Below are 13,660 nucleotides of genomic sequence, written 5' to 3' on the forward strand. Positions count from 1 at the left end.
ACGCAGACATCCCTGATTTACCGCACTTGTTCAGGGACATCATAGGCCCTGGAGAGTAGGGGTGTTTGCTAAAGTCTGTGTAGAAGGGCAGATTTCATTGAGTCTCTGCTAGACTATGTGACCATGTTTGGTAAAAGCTCTCCAGGCTGTGCCGACCCAGCCCGTTGACCGGAGTGTGGAGGGTAGCTGGTTTCAATCGGAGTCCACACAGTGGCTCAGATTCACTCTTCCCTTTATTAAGACCCGGGGGTAAGTTGGCATCAGGTAGCAATGCAGGGTCAAGACCCATATTTTGATGAGAGCCATGGTCAGCATTACGTTTGGGTCTGTTGTTGTATGTGATGTAATACAGACACCTGTTGTGTAAATTTCCTCCTCAGAGCCAAGGGCCGAAAGGTCTGGAGTTTGGTGCCGTGTTCTATTATCAATGGAATGTCCTGGACCTTTCGAATGTAGAAGAAAGTTCTGGTTCTTTGTGAAGGATAAATGTATGAGTTGAATTGATAAAATCATTGAAATTTCAAAAAAGATGCTGAGATGTAAATGTAAATAGCCTATTCATAACAAGGGACCTTTAACACCCAGATCGACTGTAAGTGCTACACGTGACAAATTAATCGAACACTTCTCTGTTCTCCAATTTATTGAACAGCAACACTTTCAAGTAGATCTCCAACTCTGATCGCTACCTTTACATCATTAGTAGTGGTCATAGACAAACGTCTATTTCACAGAGTGGTGAGAGTGGACACCAACAAACTGGTGTAGAGTATACATTTCACATTAAAAACGGCCAGAAAAAAAAAAGAACATCCGCATTGCATTAAAACAAATGAAGATTCCGCACTTCTAGGTCATTTCAGCTACAGATTTCCAACATTTGGTTTATCTCTGTTGTCAACTTCATCAACATTGTCTTCACCATTCTAATCATTAATTATTATTATTATTGCTGGTATTCTCCTTTTAAGGCCTAGTCACTACAGCAAGTTACTCTTCTGGCCCTTTACAATAGTCTCTACTGATGTCTGAATGATAGGACGGCCTGACAGATCGGTTGAAAAAAGTGGGCCGTTCATTTGACTTACATTATATTTTTAACACTGATACAGCACAGTGCAATCTAAGACTGCATGACATACAATGACGTTCTCTGCTTGCAGAAAATCTACAAATAATTGTATTGTTGATACACCACTCCTGTGTTAAAGCTAAGGAGCAGTTTTACACAAAAATATCATAATGCTAAACTTATTAGCACTTTGCCTACCTGAATTTCATCTGATCGTCTGAGCAATGTGTGCTCTTAAATTTGTTATGGTCTTCGTTCATTGCTCAACACTTCGCATCACAGAGTACAGATATATTATAAGGTCCTCAACCATTTCATTCACCTCAAAACCTTTTTTTTCTCAATAAAATCCAAGGTGACATAAAATGGAGGGCTTCGATCGTTACAGTGCCGAATATCCCAGTAAAATGTTTGAGAATTAGTGTTTTTTTTTTTCTCCATGTAACTGTAAAAAGGTCTCTATTCACTCAGAATAAATGGGAAGATGCAACCTTATTAACATGACAGATACTCTCTAACCAGCTCCAAAACACCATGTTGGAGCTCATACCATGAACCATCTCATTTGTGCAAATCCAGTTTAGAGAATGTACCGCAGACAAAGACCAAATGCTCAGGACTTAACAGCAAGCTCCAAAATCATGCAGCTCACCACAACCACCACAAACAATCTTTGTCAATATAGAAAGTCACAAATTACAAATCTCTCATCCCATCACTGAGATGTTTACAAATTATAGTCATCTCATATCAGTTCACAGCTTTAATCACTACCATGCTTGGGAGAAGAGGTGCAGCAATATAGCTGTTCTTCAAAAAGAAAACAAGAACAAAATCTTCCAAACCTTTGTCATCTTAATAGCCACCCACAACCAGACATATGCCCTACATCAACAACTACAACACTCACTGGAGCTAGACCTGATGTGTTATGAAACAGAAAACAAAATACTGGCTCAAAAATGACAGGTGAGGGGCATCGATACAGTATAATACTTGGCTGGAGTAGAGAACCAAATAGTGCACGACAAGAGAGATACATATGGAGACATGTCAACCTTGAGCAGCAGCATACCTCAAATGCCACATTCGGACCTCTGAGAGGACTATAGAGGTGCCCCCTCCCACAGCAGGCATCCTCTAACGCCCTGCTCGACTCACACCCATCTGCATGGATAAACAAACAAACAAAACAAAAACAAAAAATCAGTGCTTTCTGAAACATACTGTAGTTTGTGACTGGATTTAGATTGTGAAGGTTTAGCAAAGGCCAGCTCAGAGTCCAGCTGAGTCCAATGAGTCAGTTGCTGGCACCACACGGCACTCCCTCCCTCAGGGTCCTTGCGTCCCCCTGTTGCACGCTCAACCTGGAATCCATGACATCATTTTGTACCAGAGTAAGGAGGACACCCCCTCAGTTTGGAAGTGAAAAGCACCATGTGGCTGAAAAAAGGCACAGACTCCAAACACACAATCAATCACACACACACAAACACACTCTCTCTCTCGTTCTCACACACTCCCTCTCACACACACACACACTCCCTCTCACACACACACACACACAGCCCAAAAGCGCCGAAAAAAACGTGAGTACACATACACATACTCTTAAAATACCGCTGAGAAGCAGAACCTCTGCAGCGGAGGGAAACTGTACATGCACCTAGAGACCATGGGCCAGAGGAGCCTGAGAATGTGGTGAGCTGGTCTTGCTTGTGCTTTTCAGAGCAGGAAGGGAGGTCCAGATGAGACTGCTCTGAGGCCAGTCAAAGCATCGGAGCTCAGGACCACAGGACTCTGGGAGAATGCTTGGAATACTGTGACGGAGGTTTGTGTTCTGGTTGGTTGGTTTTGTAAGATGGGATGGAGTCAGAGGTAGTGCGGTGTTGGCATCAGAAATGGATGGATTCAACCTTTTGCGCGGATGGTGGTGAGTGTGTTACATGGGTTAAGACGAGTCACTGTTTTGATCACTTCATCATGTCTGCTGAGTGTGAATAAAAAGAACTGGGATTTTGATTGGGTGTTTAGGGAAACTGAGGGGAGAATTCTAGAGATCGAGACCAACTCTGTGGAACCTATTCCAGCCTTCAGCCACATCACGGAGAGGCTGAACATCCATGTCAGGCCGCACCCGCCTGGTGTGTTCAGGATTTAAGTAGGTAAAGACAGGTGGAAAAGGTGGAACCTTAGAAGGCTTCAGGAGAGCTGGTGATCTTCCTTGGCTTGACTCTGACTGCTGACCCAGCAGCAGGCACTGGTTCGTTTGGAGACTACCAGATCAAGAGGCACAGTGGTGTGTGTTTGTGTGTGTAAGTTTATGTATGTGAGTGACTGTCTATGTGGACGGACGTCCCCAAACTGCAGTATGGTTTAGATGGTAGAGTAAACAGAAAGATGTTATGACGGTTAGATAAAGGAACGGGTGGAGGGAGGAGCAGGTGTTGAAGGAAGATGTGTGGTGGTGGTGGTGATCACCATGATTAAGGCTGGGAATTCTGTCTTGCGTGCAGTGCAGGCACTTGGGTTGGTGAACTGGGCTTTAGTTCAGGCTTCAAAGGGGACAAAGACATTTGTGCTTTTTTAAAATGACATGTACTTTCTAACAAGATTCAAAATAAACCTCTACTGGATCATAGGAAATATCATCTGTTGGTGTGTATTTCTACCCTCAACACCAGCTGGTGTTGGCGTTGACACCTCGATGCTAGTCAAACACTACTCAACGACAAGAAGTCCGAGATGTGCTTCCATGGGGCAGCTGTGATAATCTCTGATAATCACTGGAACTGTTTGATGCAAAGAAAAACTTTGTGCAGGTCCTCTTCATCACCTCTCTCTCCTCTGGACCAGTTCGACCTGGTCCGCCCAAAGCACTCGCTCACCCCCCTATTAGTCAGGTTTTTTAGTCTGTGTGGTTGTTCATGTGGGCCTGCTTGCCCCCATCCCCATTGCTGGCCTTGGCCTTGCTCTTCCGAGCGCCGGTCAGCACGCGGTAGCAGCCGCGGGTGATCTTGTACATCCAGACGGTGTTGAGCACGTCCAGGCAGATGCAGGAGGTGATCCAGGCCACCTGGGCAGCCAGGCCCAGCCGTTCGAAGGCCGGTGTGCCGAACGTGGCGAAGACGCTCTCCCAGTAGGAGGGCATGACGGCGATGCGCACCAGGAAGAACACCACAGTCATCGCCACACCGTTGGCCACCACCAGCCTGTCGGAGCGTGGGTAGTGGAGAATCTCGTAGAACCATCTGCATGGAGGTAACGCGCACACACACACACACACACACACACACACACAGAAAAGAAAAGGAACAAATAAGAAAGCTAGGTGTTAAGATAAAGAATTGTCTATCTATTATGCAACAGAGAAATGTTATTTCCCTCATGTATGCATTGGTATAATCTAGACATCAAACTGCTTGAGATTAATCTATGTTAACATTAATCTAATACTTCAGATAATGGTTAATACAACTTGTGTGATGCATACCTCTGATTAACAAATGGGGTGGACAGCTCTGAAATGAGACGGAAGTTGGCAAAATATGGCAGCACACCACGAGACTGCAAAAGGAAGAGAAAGAAGCATCGGTAAAATAGATAAAGGAACAAACAGAAACCACATCCTCCTACACACAGAGTTGTTGCAATAATAGATTAAGCTGACATAACAAAAAACGAATATTTCTTGCAAAACATACAATTCATTAATATCATTGCATAACCATATCCACTGAAAATCCATTTACTCCAAATGAAAGAGCATTCAACAACATTACAGTTCTCTACATGAACAGGACTTACCAGGACAAAGCCATATGCATAGAGTGCCGCCAAGTGGTGGCAGACGAAAAAGCTGTCTCCCATAGTGCTCCAGTTACAGGCCAGCAGCACAAGGTCTGGAGGAGGAGCGAAAGCAGGAGTACACAAAACATCAGCCCCGTGTCTTTAACATTTTAAAATGATTAAAGACAGGCACAGAGAAGGGTTCAGTCTCACCGTAGAGTAGGTAGCCACATGTTATGGCCACATTAAGTTTGACCAGATTGGGGTCTCCCCTACAAGGTGATTAAAAACAAACCAACAAAACCCATTACGTTCATGAAATATAATTTGTGACATTACATGCCTGCACGGGAACCTAGCCCCATATAGCTAATGAGGCATTTTATACTTAAGAATAAACAAAGTTCACTATAGTCAAGGTATTGTCTCAGCAGGGATGCCACCGTCTGACATTTTTCATACCATGTCTACAATGCACCCTACTACTTACCAGCTATCCAGACACATTGTTTGAATGACACAGTTTTTTGAAAACGCCTTTGTGTGGGCAGGGTGTAGAGAGCGTGTTTGGTTTGAGGGTATTGTTCCTTTCTACCAAGTGAGGTAGCTGCTCTCCTTGTTTGCCATTAGCTACTGTGACCAGGATGCAGCACAGGCTAATCCTGTTTTCAGGCTGTAGGCTGACTGCTGAACTAGATTATCTGCAATGGTTAAAACTGGTATTTTACCCCAAAGCAGACCGTTCAAATGGAAATCAAGTAAACCATGAGCTTGATTCTCTAGCTATAACATGCCATGATAAACAGAGCAGAAGGAGGCTTACTATACAAGCGGATGTAGGGGGAAAGGATGTCTGTTTAAGTCTAACAGACCATACAAGGGATTCTGATGTATGGAACTATATACTACAGATGGGACAGGAATGGCAAGGGAACTAATCAAATCGAATTGTTCCCCTATAGACCTCAAGGTGCACTGTATCAATTACAAACCACCTGAACACGTGCAGCACGAGCCACTGTCTCCTTTAGCATGTTTTGTGTAGATGTGTCTGTGTGTGTGTACAGGTGTGTATGGGACAGTGTCCTCGTGCACGTGTGACCCTTTTCGATGTGGTAAAGTGATCCTGTAACGGATAGCGACCCGGTCGCAGGTGTCCAGTGGCGCTGCATCGGGGGAGTGTGTCTGAGCCAGGGCCAAGTGAAACGCTGCACCTCAATGCACTCTTGCACTCTGACGTGCACCCTCAGCATCCCTCATAGGCACGATACACCTTCAAACAAAAACACAAGCTGCTCTACAGCTGGGGTCGTTGTAATGCACAAGTGTGCACACAAGCACACGCCTGCTTCAGATAAAATGTGTTGTCCTCATACACACACAAAAACAAAACACACACACACACACACACACACACACTGCTAAATCAATGTCCATTCATCGCATGATACAGTGTTGACATTTCGCAACCTTTCCAACATGAACTTTGTCTACTGAGAAACTCAGCTGACCTGATGGACATACTGTACCAACACCCATCTGCTTACCTATCTACCAGTTCAGTCAGTAGAACGGTTTCTGTTAGTGCTGAAACTTGAAGCCTTTGGGGAGCCAGAACTGAATCAAATTAGCACCCATGCAGATCATATTATTAGGACTGCGGACATGGCTTTTATTAGTGTAGGGAAATAGCTACCCGGATATAATCGGCATTTGTGCAGCTCAGTTCCAAATGGGGGAGGAAATCTCAGATCCTGATATTATTAGGGCCCTACGCCCTGCCGTCAACACCCTGAATTCCACCCGAATACTAAAAAATAGAAACGATGACCGTAAATCTATTTCACATTGGCTGTGGGTGCAGAGATCACTATTACCAAATACTTTCTAGAACACATGCACACACTGAAGTTTGACACACCCAACTGAGATAAGACCTTTACAAAATCTCAGAGTGATGCATGAGTGTCTTTTAATTTTGTTAAAACCTCATATGGCCTGCTCAAGATAAACTTATCTGGTTACTTCAGACTGCAGTTGAACCATCATGAATCGGTTGAAACATGTGAGATTACAGGAGGGCAAAGGACCACTGGAAAAACATGCACCGATGAGTGATCTAGTAGTATGAGTGGCTACAGTATTTTTGATATGGCATTGCTGTCAGATTGGGGAAAAAAAACCCCAAAATATTAGTATTTTAGTTAGGGCTGTATGATTTGGGGCAATGATCTAATTGTGATTTGTTTTACTGATTTACTTGCGATTGTGATTTGATACGATATGATTTCTGAATGTCGATGAATTGAGTTCAATATTCCAAATGTCTCCAAGTTGTGCCGCTCCTGATTGGTGAGCGTGCCCTATGCGTGGTAATCAGCACTCCTGATTGACTGTGAAGCTCACCACTCAGGGGCACTAATAAAGGATGATGACATTTTTTTTTTATTAAAGTCCTAAATGTGACAAAATTAACGGAGCTTTAAATTAAATTAGCTTTTGCGATTAGATAATTGCGTTGGCTCATATTGTGATTGGCGATGCGATAATTGTGCAGCCCTAGTTTCAGAGTAGAAAACTATAGCAGGGAAAAAAAAAAACCTCTAAGCTAGCTGCTCCTGAAGAAACACGGAAGAGTAGCAGTTCTGCTAATGAAGGGAACAGAAAGAGAAAAAGGAGGTGGGACAAACCATGTGAAAGAAATAGCACAGAAAACACAGCACAAAGATTGAGAGACAGAATGTGTGACTGTGTGGTAATTTTGAGCAGTCCATTAAGTTGAATGACAGCATGTGAGAAAGTTATAAATACAAAACAAATTACTTTTATAAATTATTTGCATAGGATATAATTTGTTCTGTCCACCGAATTATTTCATGTTGCACATTTCTAGTTTGTTTCGCCCTAATTGTGGCTGAATGAGAATGAGTAACACGTATGGCAATGGGAGACAGACGGACAAGCACAGACAAACAGACAATACAACAGACAGACAGTGAGAACAGCCTGTGAGGAGTGAACGAGAGGGGGGACTAGAGACTCAGAGACAGAAAAGAGAAAAGGCAAGTAAGGGCAGCTGACAAAGGCTGCTGCTAGACAAGCCTGGTGGACATGGAGGAGGAGGGGGGAGAATTTAAAAGAGAAAGGGAGTAGTCCCCCCCCACCAGCACCGGTGCCCCCAATCCCTCCACCCCCTGACGCTGCCTCCATCTTTCCTTCTTTCAGTCCCCTTCTCGCTTCATCAGCAACACTGGCCCAGGGAGACAGAGGGACAATGGCTCTGAGGAACTGATCAGATGTGGGGAGCTGGGAGTGTGAGTGTGCCAGTGAGAATGTGCCTGTGTGTGCACATTTGTGTGTGTGCGTGTGTGAGGAAAGAGATAGAATGTGTGTGCAAGTGAGAGATAGAGTGAGTGTGTGTGTGTGTTTCCCTAGAGACTGGGTGACTGTTTCCAATGAAAAGCGGCCTTGTTGGCAGAACCAAGCCCTATCTGATCAGAGGGTGAGAGAGGAAAAGAAACATAGGGAGACAGGGAGTCTAATATACCGACAGACAGGGAGAGGGAGAGAGAGAAAGAAAGAAAGAAAGAAAGAAAGAGAGAAAGAGAAAGGGACAGATACAAAGACAGACAAAAGTAAGAAGATGACAGAGCAGCCTTGACCACTAAAGAAGGCCAATGAGACTGGAGAGTAGGGGATATAAAAAGATATATTGACTGGCTTCTCACTAAGCACATGCTAGTCAAGAGCTCTGGAAAAATGAAAGGATGAGGAGAATGGAGGGAGGGAGGGAGGGAGAAAGAACAGGGAAAAAGACATGAGGGAGGGAGTTACCAGTCTTTTTGTGCAGGAATCAGAGATGCAGATTGGAAAGGCAGCAGTCAAAAAAAAGAGAGAGAAAAAAAGACAGACAAGAAACATTGAAAAGGGAAATCTTCAAAATGTTCCCAATGAGACAAGACATTTCAGGCTGAAGGATGTGTAGACATCATGATGACTTGCACAGGGAAGATGACTTCTCTTGGAAAAAGAGATTTGAGATGTGGGATGCAGGGTTCTTACCAAACGGGGTCTGCATTAACAGCATCATCATAGCGCAGGATATAGAGGCAGAACAGACCCACAATAAGGGCATGGACTGTGGACACCGTCCTGAGGACAAAAACAGAAAGAGGTCCATCAATTCCTGTGCCTGTGCTTGCCATCTGTGTCTGTGTGTGTGTGTGTGTGTGTGTGTGTGTGTGTGTGTGAGTGAGTGAGAGAGAGAGAAGGGGGTAGTGAATTGTCTGACATTAGTAAACAACAGGAACTGATGTATTTGCATTGGTGTTCATTGTTATCAAATCACAGAATTCCACATTGCTACTCTGCTTAAGTAAATGCAAAGGATTAACTAGGGAGGGCATGTCTTGCTGCATATGAATTTGAGTCATGGTAGTCTGTCTAAGGAAGTTGAACCTTTCAAACACTTTATCATCAGAAGCAGAAGTATGGCCTCAAATGATCTGTGTCTGTCAGACACACACTCACACATACGCCACAATCTCTTACTTGGCAGACAGCCTAGCACCTAACAGCAACACTACCTTCTGCTAACTTTACAGTTTCCACCACATTATACACGTGTATCAGGGTATGGGTAGGCATCAGCAATGCCCATATTATTTATGTAGCTTATGATTATTGCTGTACTATTTGGAGAGACAAGGTTACAGTAGCTTTACTTAACATAAAATAAACAAACCAGGTGTTGATGACATCAACCTGATCAAACTGCCAAAAGTCAACACTTAATCTAGCTGGCAACTTGCCAGCTATATCAGATTAGAGTTTTGAATCGGCCAACATCTGCAGAAGCCATTTCCAACTTAGCAGTAGCGGTTCATATAGCTGTTACATAACAGGTGCATGGCAGGTTTGCACACACAGACTTCAGTCACAGTCCATCACTTACCATTGAAGGCCACTTTCACCCACTTTGAAGATAGACCCTGATTATCTGTGCAAATAGCTGTGCAGGAGAGTGAGGTGGAGAGGGTTACTAGAAGTCAAGAGCACTGATGTCACTGGGCAGATATGGGATGGACTGTACTAGTGGGGGTCGTTTCGCAACACCAGAGCAATGACCCTTGAGCCAAAGCTCATCAAAATTATTCGACAACTCTGGAGGGCCTACAGAGTACGCAGTGCAAGACCCAAAATAGTTGTGGATTAATCTGGAGGGTTGGAGTTAAATGTGGATTTCATATGGATGGACTGGATGGATTACATACCCTGTGTTGGTATGTGTGTGTGTGTGTGTTGTTTTGTTAGGAGCTGGACCAGTGCAGTTTTTTACCTGGAGTTCCACTCGTTGAGTTTGGTGGGTGGGAGTCGTCCGTAGCCTTTGGTGAGCACCGATGAGAGGAGAGGACTCACCACGGAGTACAGCAGCTGGAAGCCCACAAAGCTCCCAGCCATCACCGTTAACTCTCTCATCTCCATCTCTCACCCGACACTAGGGGACAGAAAGAGAGAGCAAGAGTGACAGCCACGGCAAGTGTATGAGCAAGGGAGAGAGAGAGAGAGAGAGAGAGAGAGAGAGAGAGAGAGAGAGAGAGAGAGAAAGAAGGATAGACAGAGAGAGAGAGAGAGGGAGAGGGGCGTGAGTTATCATTGTGGCGGTGGCACGACATACAAAGCAAACACAGGGCATGGTCGAGATCTCGGATTCATTACAGTGCACATGGAGCAATATTTAGTGTGTATACAGATTACCTACACTACAGACAGGGTACTACAAGAAACACAGAATCTTAGCAACACCTAAGGCTTCTCCATGGACAGGAGAGGTCCCACAGACCTTCTGTATTCCTTACTGTAACACTGTGGTGAGCCTGGATATGTCCGCTCTACAGTCTTTCTCCAGCGCAACCCAAAACTAAGCTACTGTGTTAGACTCTTTAAAAACGTGTGTAGTTCTTCACCTCAGGTAAAGGAATATTGTATTATGATACAATGCTCAGAGCAACGGGAAAAAAAAGCCAGTGTTGTTTTTCTGGGCTTAGGGACTTGGGTGTAGAAAAGCCATGAAAGGAAGAGAAGCATTCACAGAAAATAGTTGGAAAGAGGATTACACAGTATTTCTTGCCTAAATCAAAAAAAGGTCTGTAATTATGGGGATTTAGTGAGTGAGAGGCTGTGCAATACAGCAGCAGTAGAAAGAGAGAAGGATGGAAGAAAAGGCGAGAGGGACTCGAGGCCAGTTTGTGAGTGGGTGTGAGAGAGAGCGAGAGGGAGAAATAATTAGTTATGGACAGATATATGGGAAGTGTTCGGGATGTGCTGTTGTTTGTCTGAAGAGTGCGTGTGCAACAGTATAGTGTGTATTTTTGCCACCTCATGACAAAGGGGTAAATGCTCGACCACATGCTCTCCCCTGGTGTGGCAATGACACGCAGGCCTGAGCTGTGTTATACCCCCATGTGTCTACCACCACAACAAAAATAACAACAACAGCATTCCTACCACCAGAGTGAAAATGACTGCTGAATATAAGAGGTGATGTTTGAGACATCAAAACCAACTGTGGCTGCATTCTGTCATGTCAGCAAAATCAGCTTCCATACCTCACTGACCAAGAAGCTGCCATCTTCCATGTTGTTGTACATGACTCAGGTTCAGGAGGGATTCTGAGTCACCCCTGCTGGGGTATGCTTCCTGTGTCACATTTCAAAACACTGGCCATGGAGACTTGTGTCCACTTTCAGACTTGTCTTGGGGTCCTGACTAGGGGTCTACGTCGACTCAGGCTGCGCAATACTGGCTTAGCATACCTATGGAGCAACAGCCTGTTCTCCTTACACTGGATTTCAAAATCATTATTTAGCTAAGGACTAACTGTGTGAAACAATGGCACAATTGATTAAAGAGGGGATCACCGATTAAATGACTGGCAGTGGAGACAAAGCAACGTCATTCTTCCCTTAATCATTTCAGTGTAACCTTTGTCCCAGAGTAACAACTATACAGTACAGCTATTTATACCCCTTAAACCCCTCTGTCATGACTACATACTGCTTCCAAGCTACCATTAGAGAAGTACCAAATCTACCATTACCATAAGTACAAAATCTCAGCAAACTTGTCTCCTTCACCAGGTCATATGGCTATGTAACATTAGCCGATTATTCAAAGTCATCTTTGTAGCCAAATTGTTATCTCCAGAGAGTGATACAACGCCTCCATTCTGACACTATCCATTTCTAATTCCCCCCAAATTTAGATAGGCAGTTCCGCGCTGGACGAATTTCAGGAATTGGACGCATCTTGACAGTTCCATTGACCTACTTGTAGGCAGGCTGCAGTATTAAAACCATATAATTCCACTTCACTGGCATAATCTCTTAAAATGACACTATAAACATAGCATAGCCTACACAATGAAAAAAACATGTAACTCGTGCTGGTTTTTATTTGCTGAAGACGGCAATTTCGAAAGTTTCAGAGTGCTTCCTCAAGACGGGCTGTTCTTCGTGTGCAGTCAGCTAGCTATGACACGCATAAGTTAGACCCCGTTCCAAAATGTACATAACAGTTGAAGGCTGACGGTTTCTCTAATTTAAAGTTGCTTACTCATTCCCCATAATGACAGTCCTTTGGGTATTAGAACTAGCATTATTCCTGCTTTCCTGCAAAGCACAGACTGTTATCATTTTGAGACACTTGTAACGTTAAGACCCTTATATAAATGTAGAAAACGTAGTCACAACAGGGAGGTCAGGATCCAAGTCTTACAACAATACGAGGGCAGGGACCAGACCAATGGCAACGTTAGTAGCCTACTGCACATAGACTGGTTGGCCTCCCTTGTTTTCGGGAGCGCGTGATAATGCAGACGGTTTTCGACAGCCAGTTTGATGAAATCCAAGTCTTTTTGCTCTAGGGCTCATGGTTACAATAATGTATGCTCACTATACGAGTCGCAGAAGACTGTGTAAGAGATAGGATTCCGTGCCTATTGTGAGGACGTCAGCGACCAAACTAACCTCACAAAGTGCCAACGCTACTTCTCAATATACAGCCACACAGTCATATTGCGGTCACAAGATTCATAACAGTGGTTATGGGAATCACAAAGGCTAGCGGTTAACGTTACTTGCTTCCATTCGAATACCGCAAAACATTGTACTGGAGAGGCAGATGATTGTTGCTTACCTAATAGCAGTCGCATAAGTCACTGTGAGCAGCTCTTGCCTCTGTTCTGCTGCCGTCTTCTTCTTCAGTTACTTTATGAACTTCGCTAGCAAGTATGCTAACAAGCAGCAACCCACTAGCAGACTTTACAGGGACTACACTGTTTGGCTCTGTTACGTTGAAAAAACCATAAGGAGGTTGTTAATTGACTTCCAGTAAAATGATGGTGACTTACTCCGAGTTAGCAGCTTTAAATCAGTTCGAAAACCATACTGTATGAAATTTCTAACCCGTTTTATTTGGGTATTGACAGCTTCCACTAACCAGTGACGCTAACAACCAGGCTAATCGCCACGCCTCAGACGCACACCCCTCCTTTAAGCCACACCTTCTTCCAACAAAAAGGCCGAAGTGTGAAGTGGAACAGTCCGTTATGTATGGGCAAGCAAGCAAAAGAATAGGAACAGAGCTGAGGCCCACAATGAGCAATCTATAAACACTTGATAATTTTGTTCAAAATAATCTCGAATTGTTGTTGTAAAGATAATTGGACCACTCTCTTCGACTGTGTGGAGATCATGCTGACTTCTTAAGTGAATGAGATGATCCAGGCTCGTCTACATT

General features: G+C 44.1%; 1 protein-coding gene across 1 annotated transcript; it reads right to left on the reverse strand.

The window, feature by feature from the left end:
- Positions 1 to 625: 625 nt before the first annotated feature.
- On the reverse strand, positions 626 to 13,409 carry tlcd4b (TLC domain containing 4b). The gene is made up of 7 exons (XM_048245748.1): positions 13,058 to 13,409; positions 10,200 to 10,358; positions 8,924 to 9,013; positions 5,075 to 5,133; positions 4,880 to 4,974; positions 4,566 to 4,639; positions 626 to 4,323 (listed from the first exon to the last, which is right to left on the reverse strand). Exons 2-7 carry the CDS (start codon positions 10,343 to 10,345, stop codon positions 3,981 to 3,983), a joined length of 807 nt encoding a protein of 268 aa, XP_048101705.1. The 5' UTR covers positions 10,346 to 10,358; positions 13,058 to 13,409; the 3' UTR covers positions 626 to 3,980.
- Between the last annotated feature and the right edge of the window lie 251 nt (positions 13,410 to 13,660).

Source organism: Alosa alosa, chromosome 6 (assembly GCF_017589495.1).
Source record: "Alosa alosa isolate M-15738 ecotype Scorff River chromosome 6, AALO_Geno_1.1, whole genome shotgun sequence".
Taxonomy (NCBI): domain Eukaryota; kingdom Metazoa; phylum Chordata; class Actinopteri; order Clupeiformes; family Clupeidae; genus Alosa; species Alosa alosa.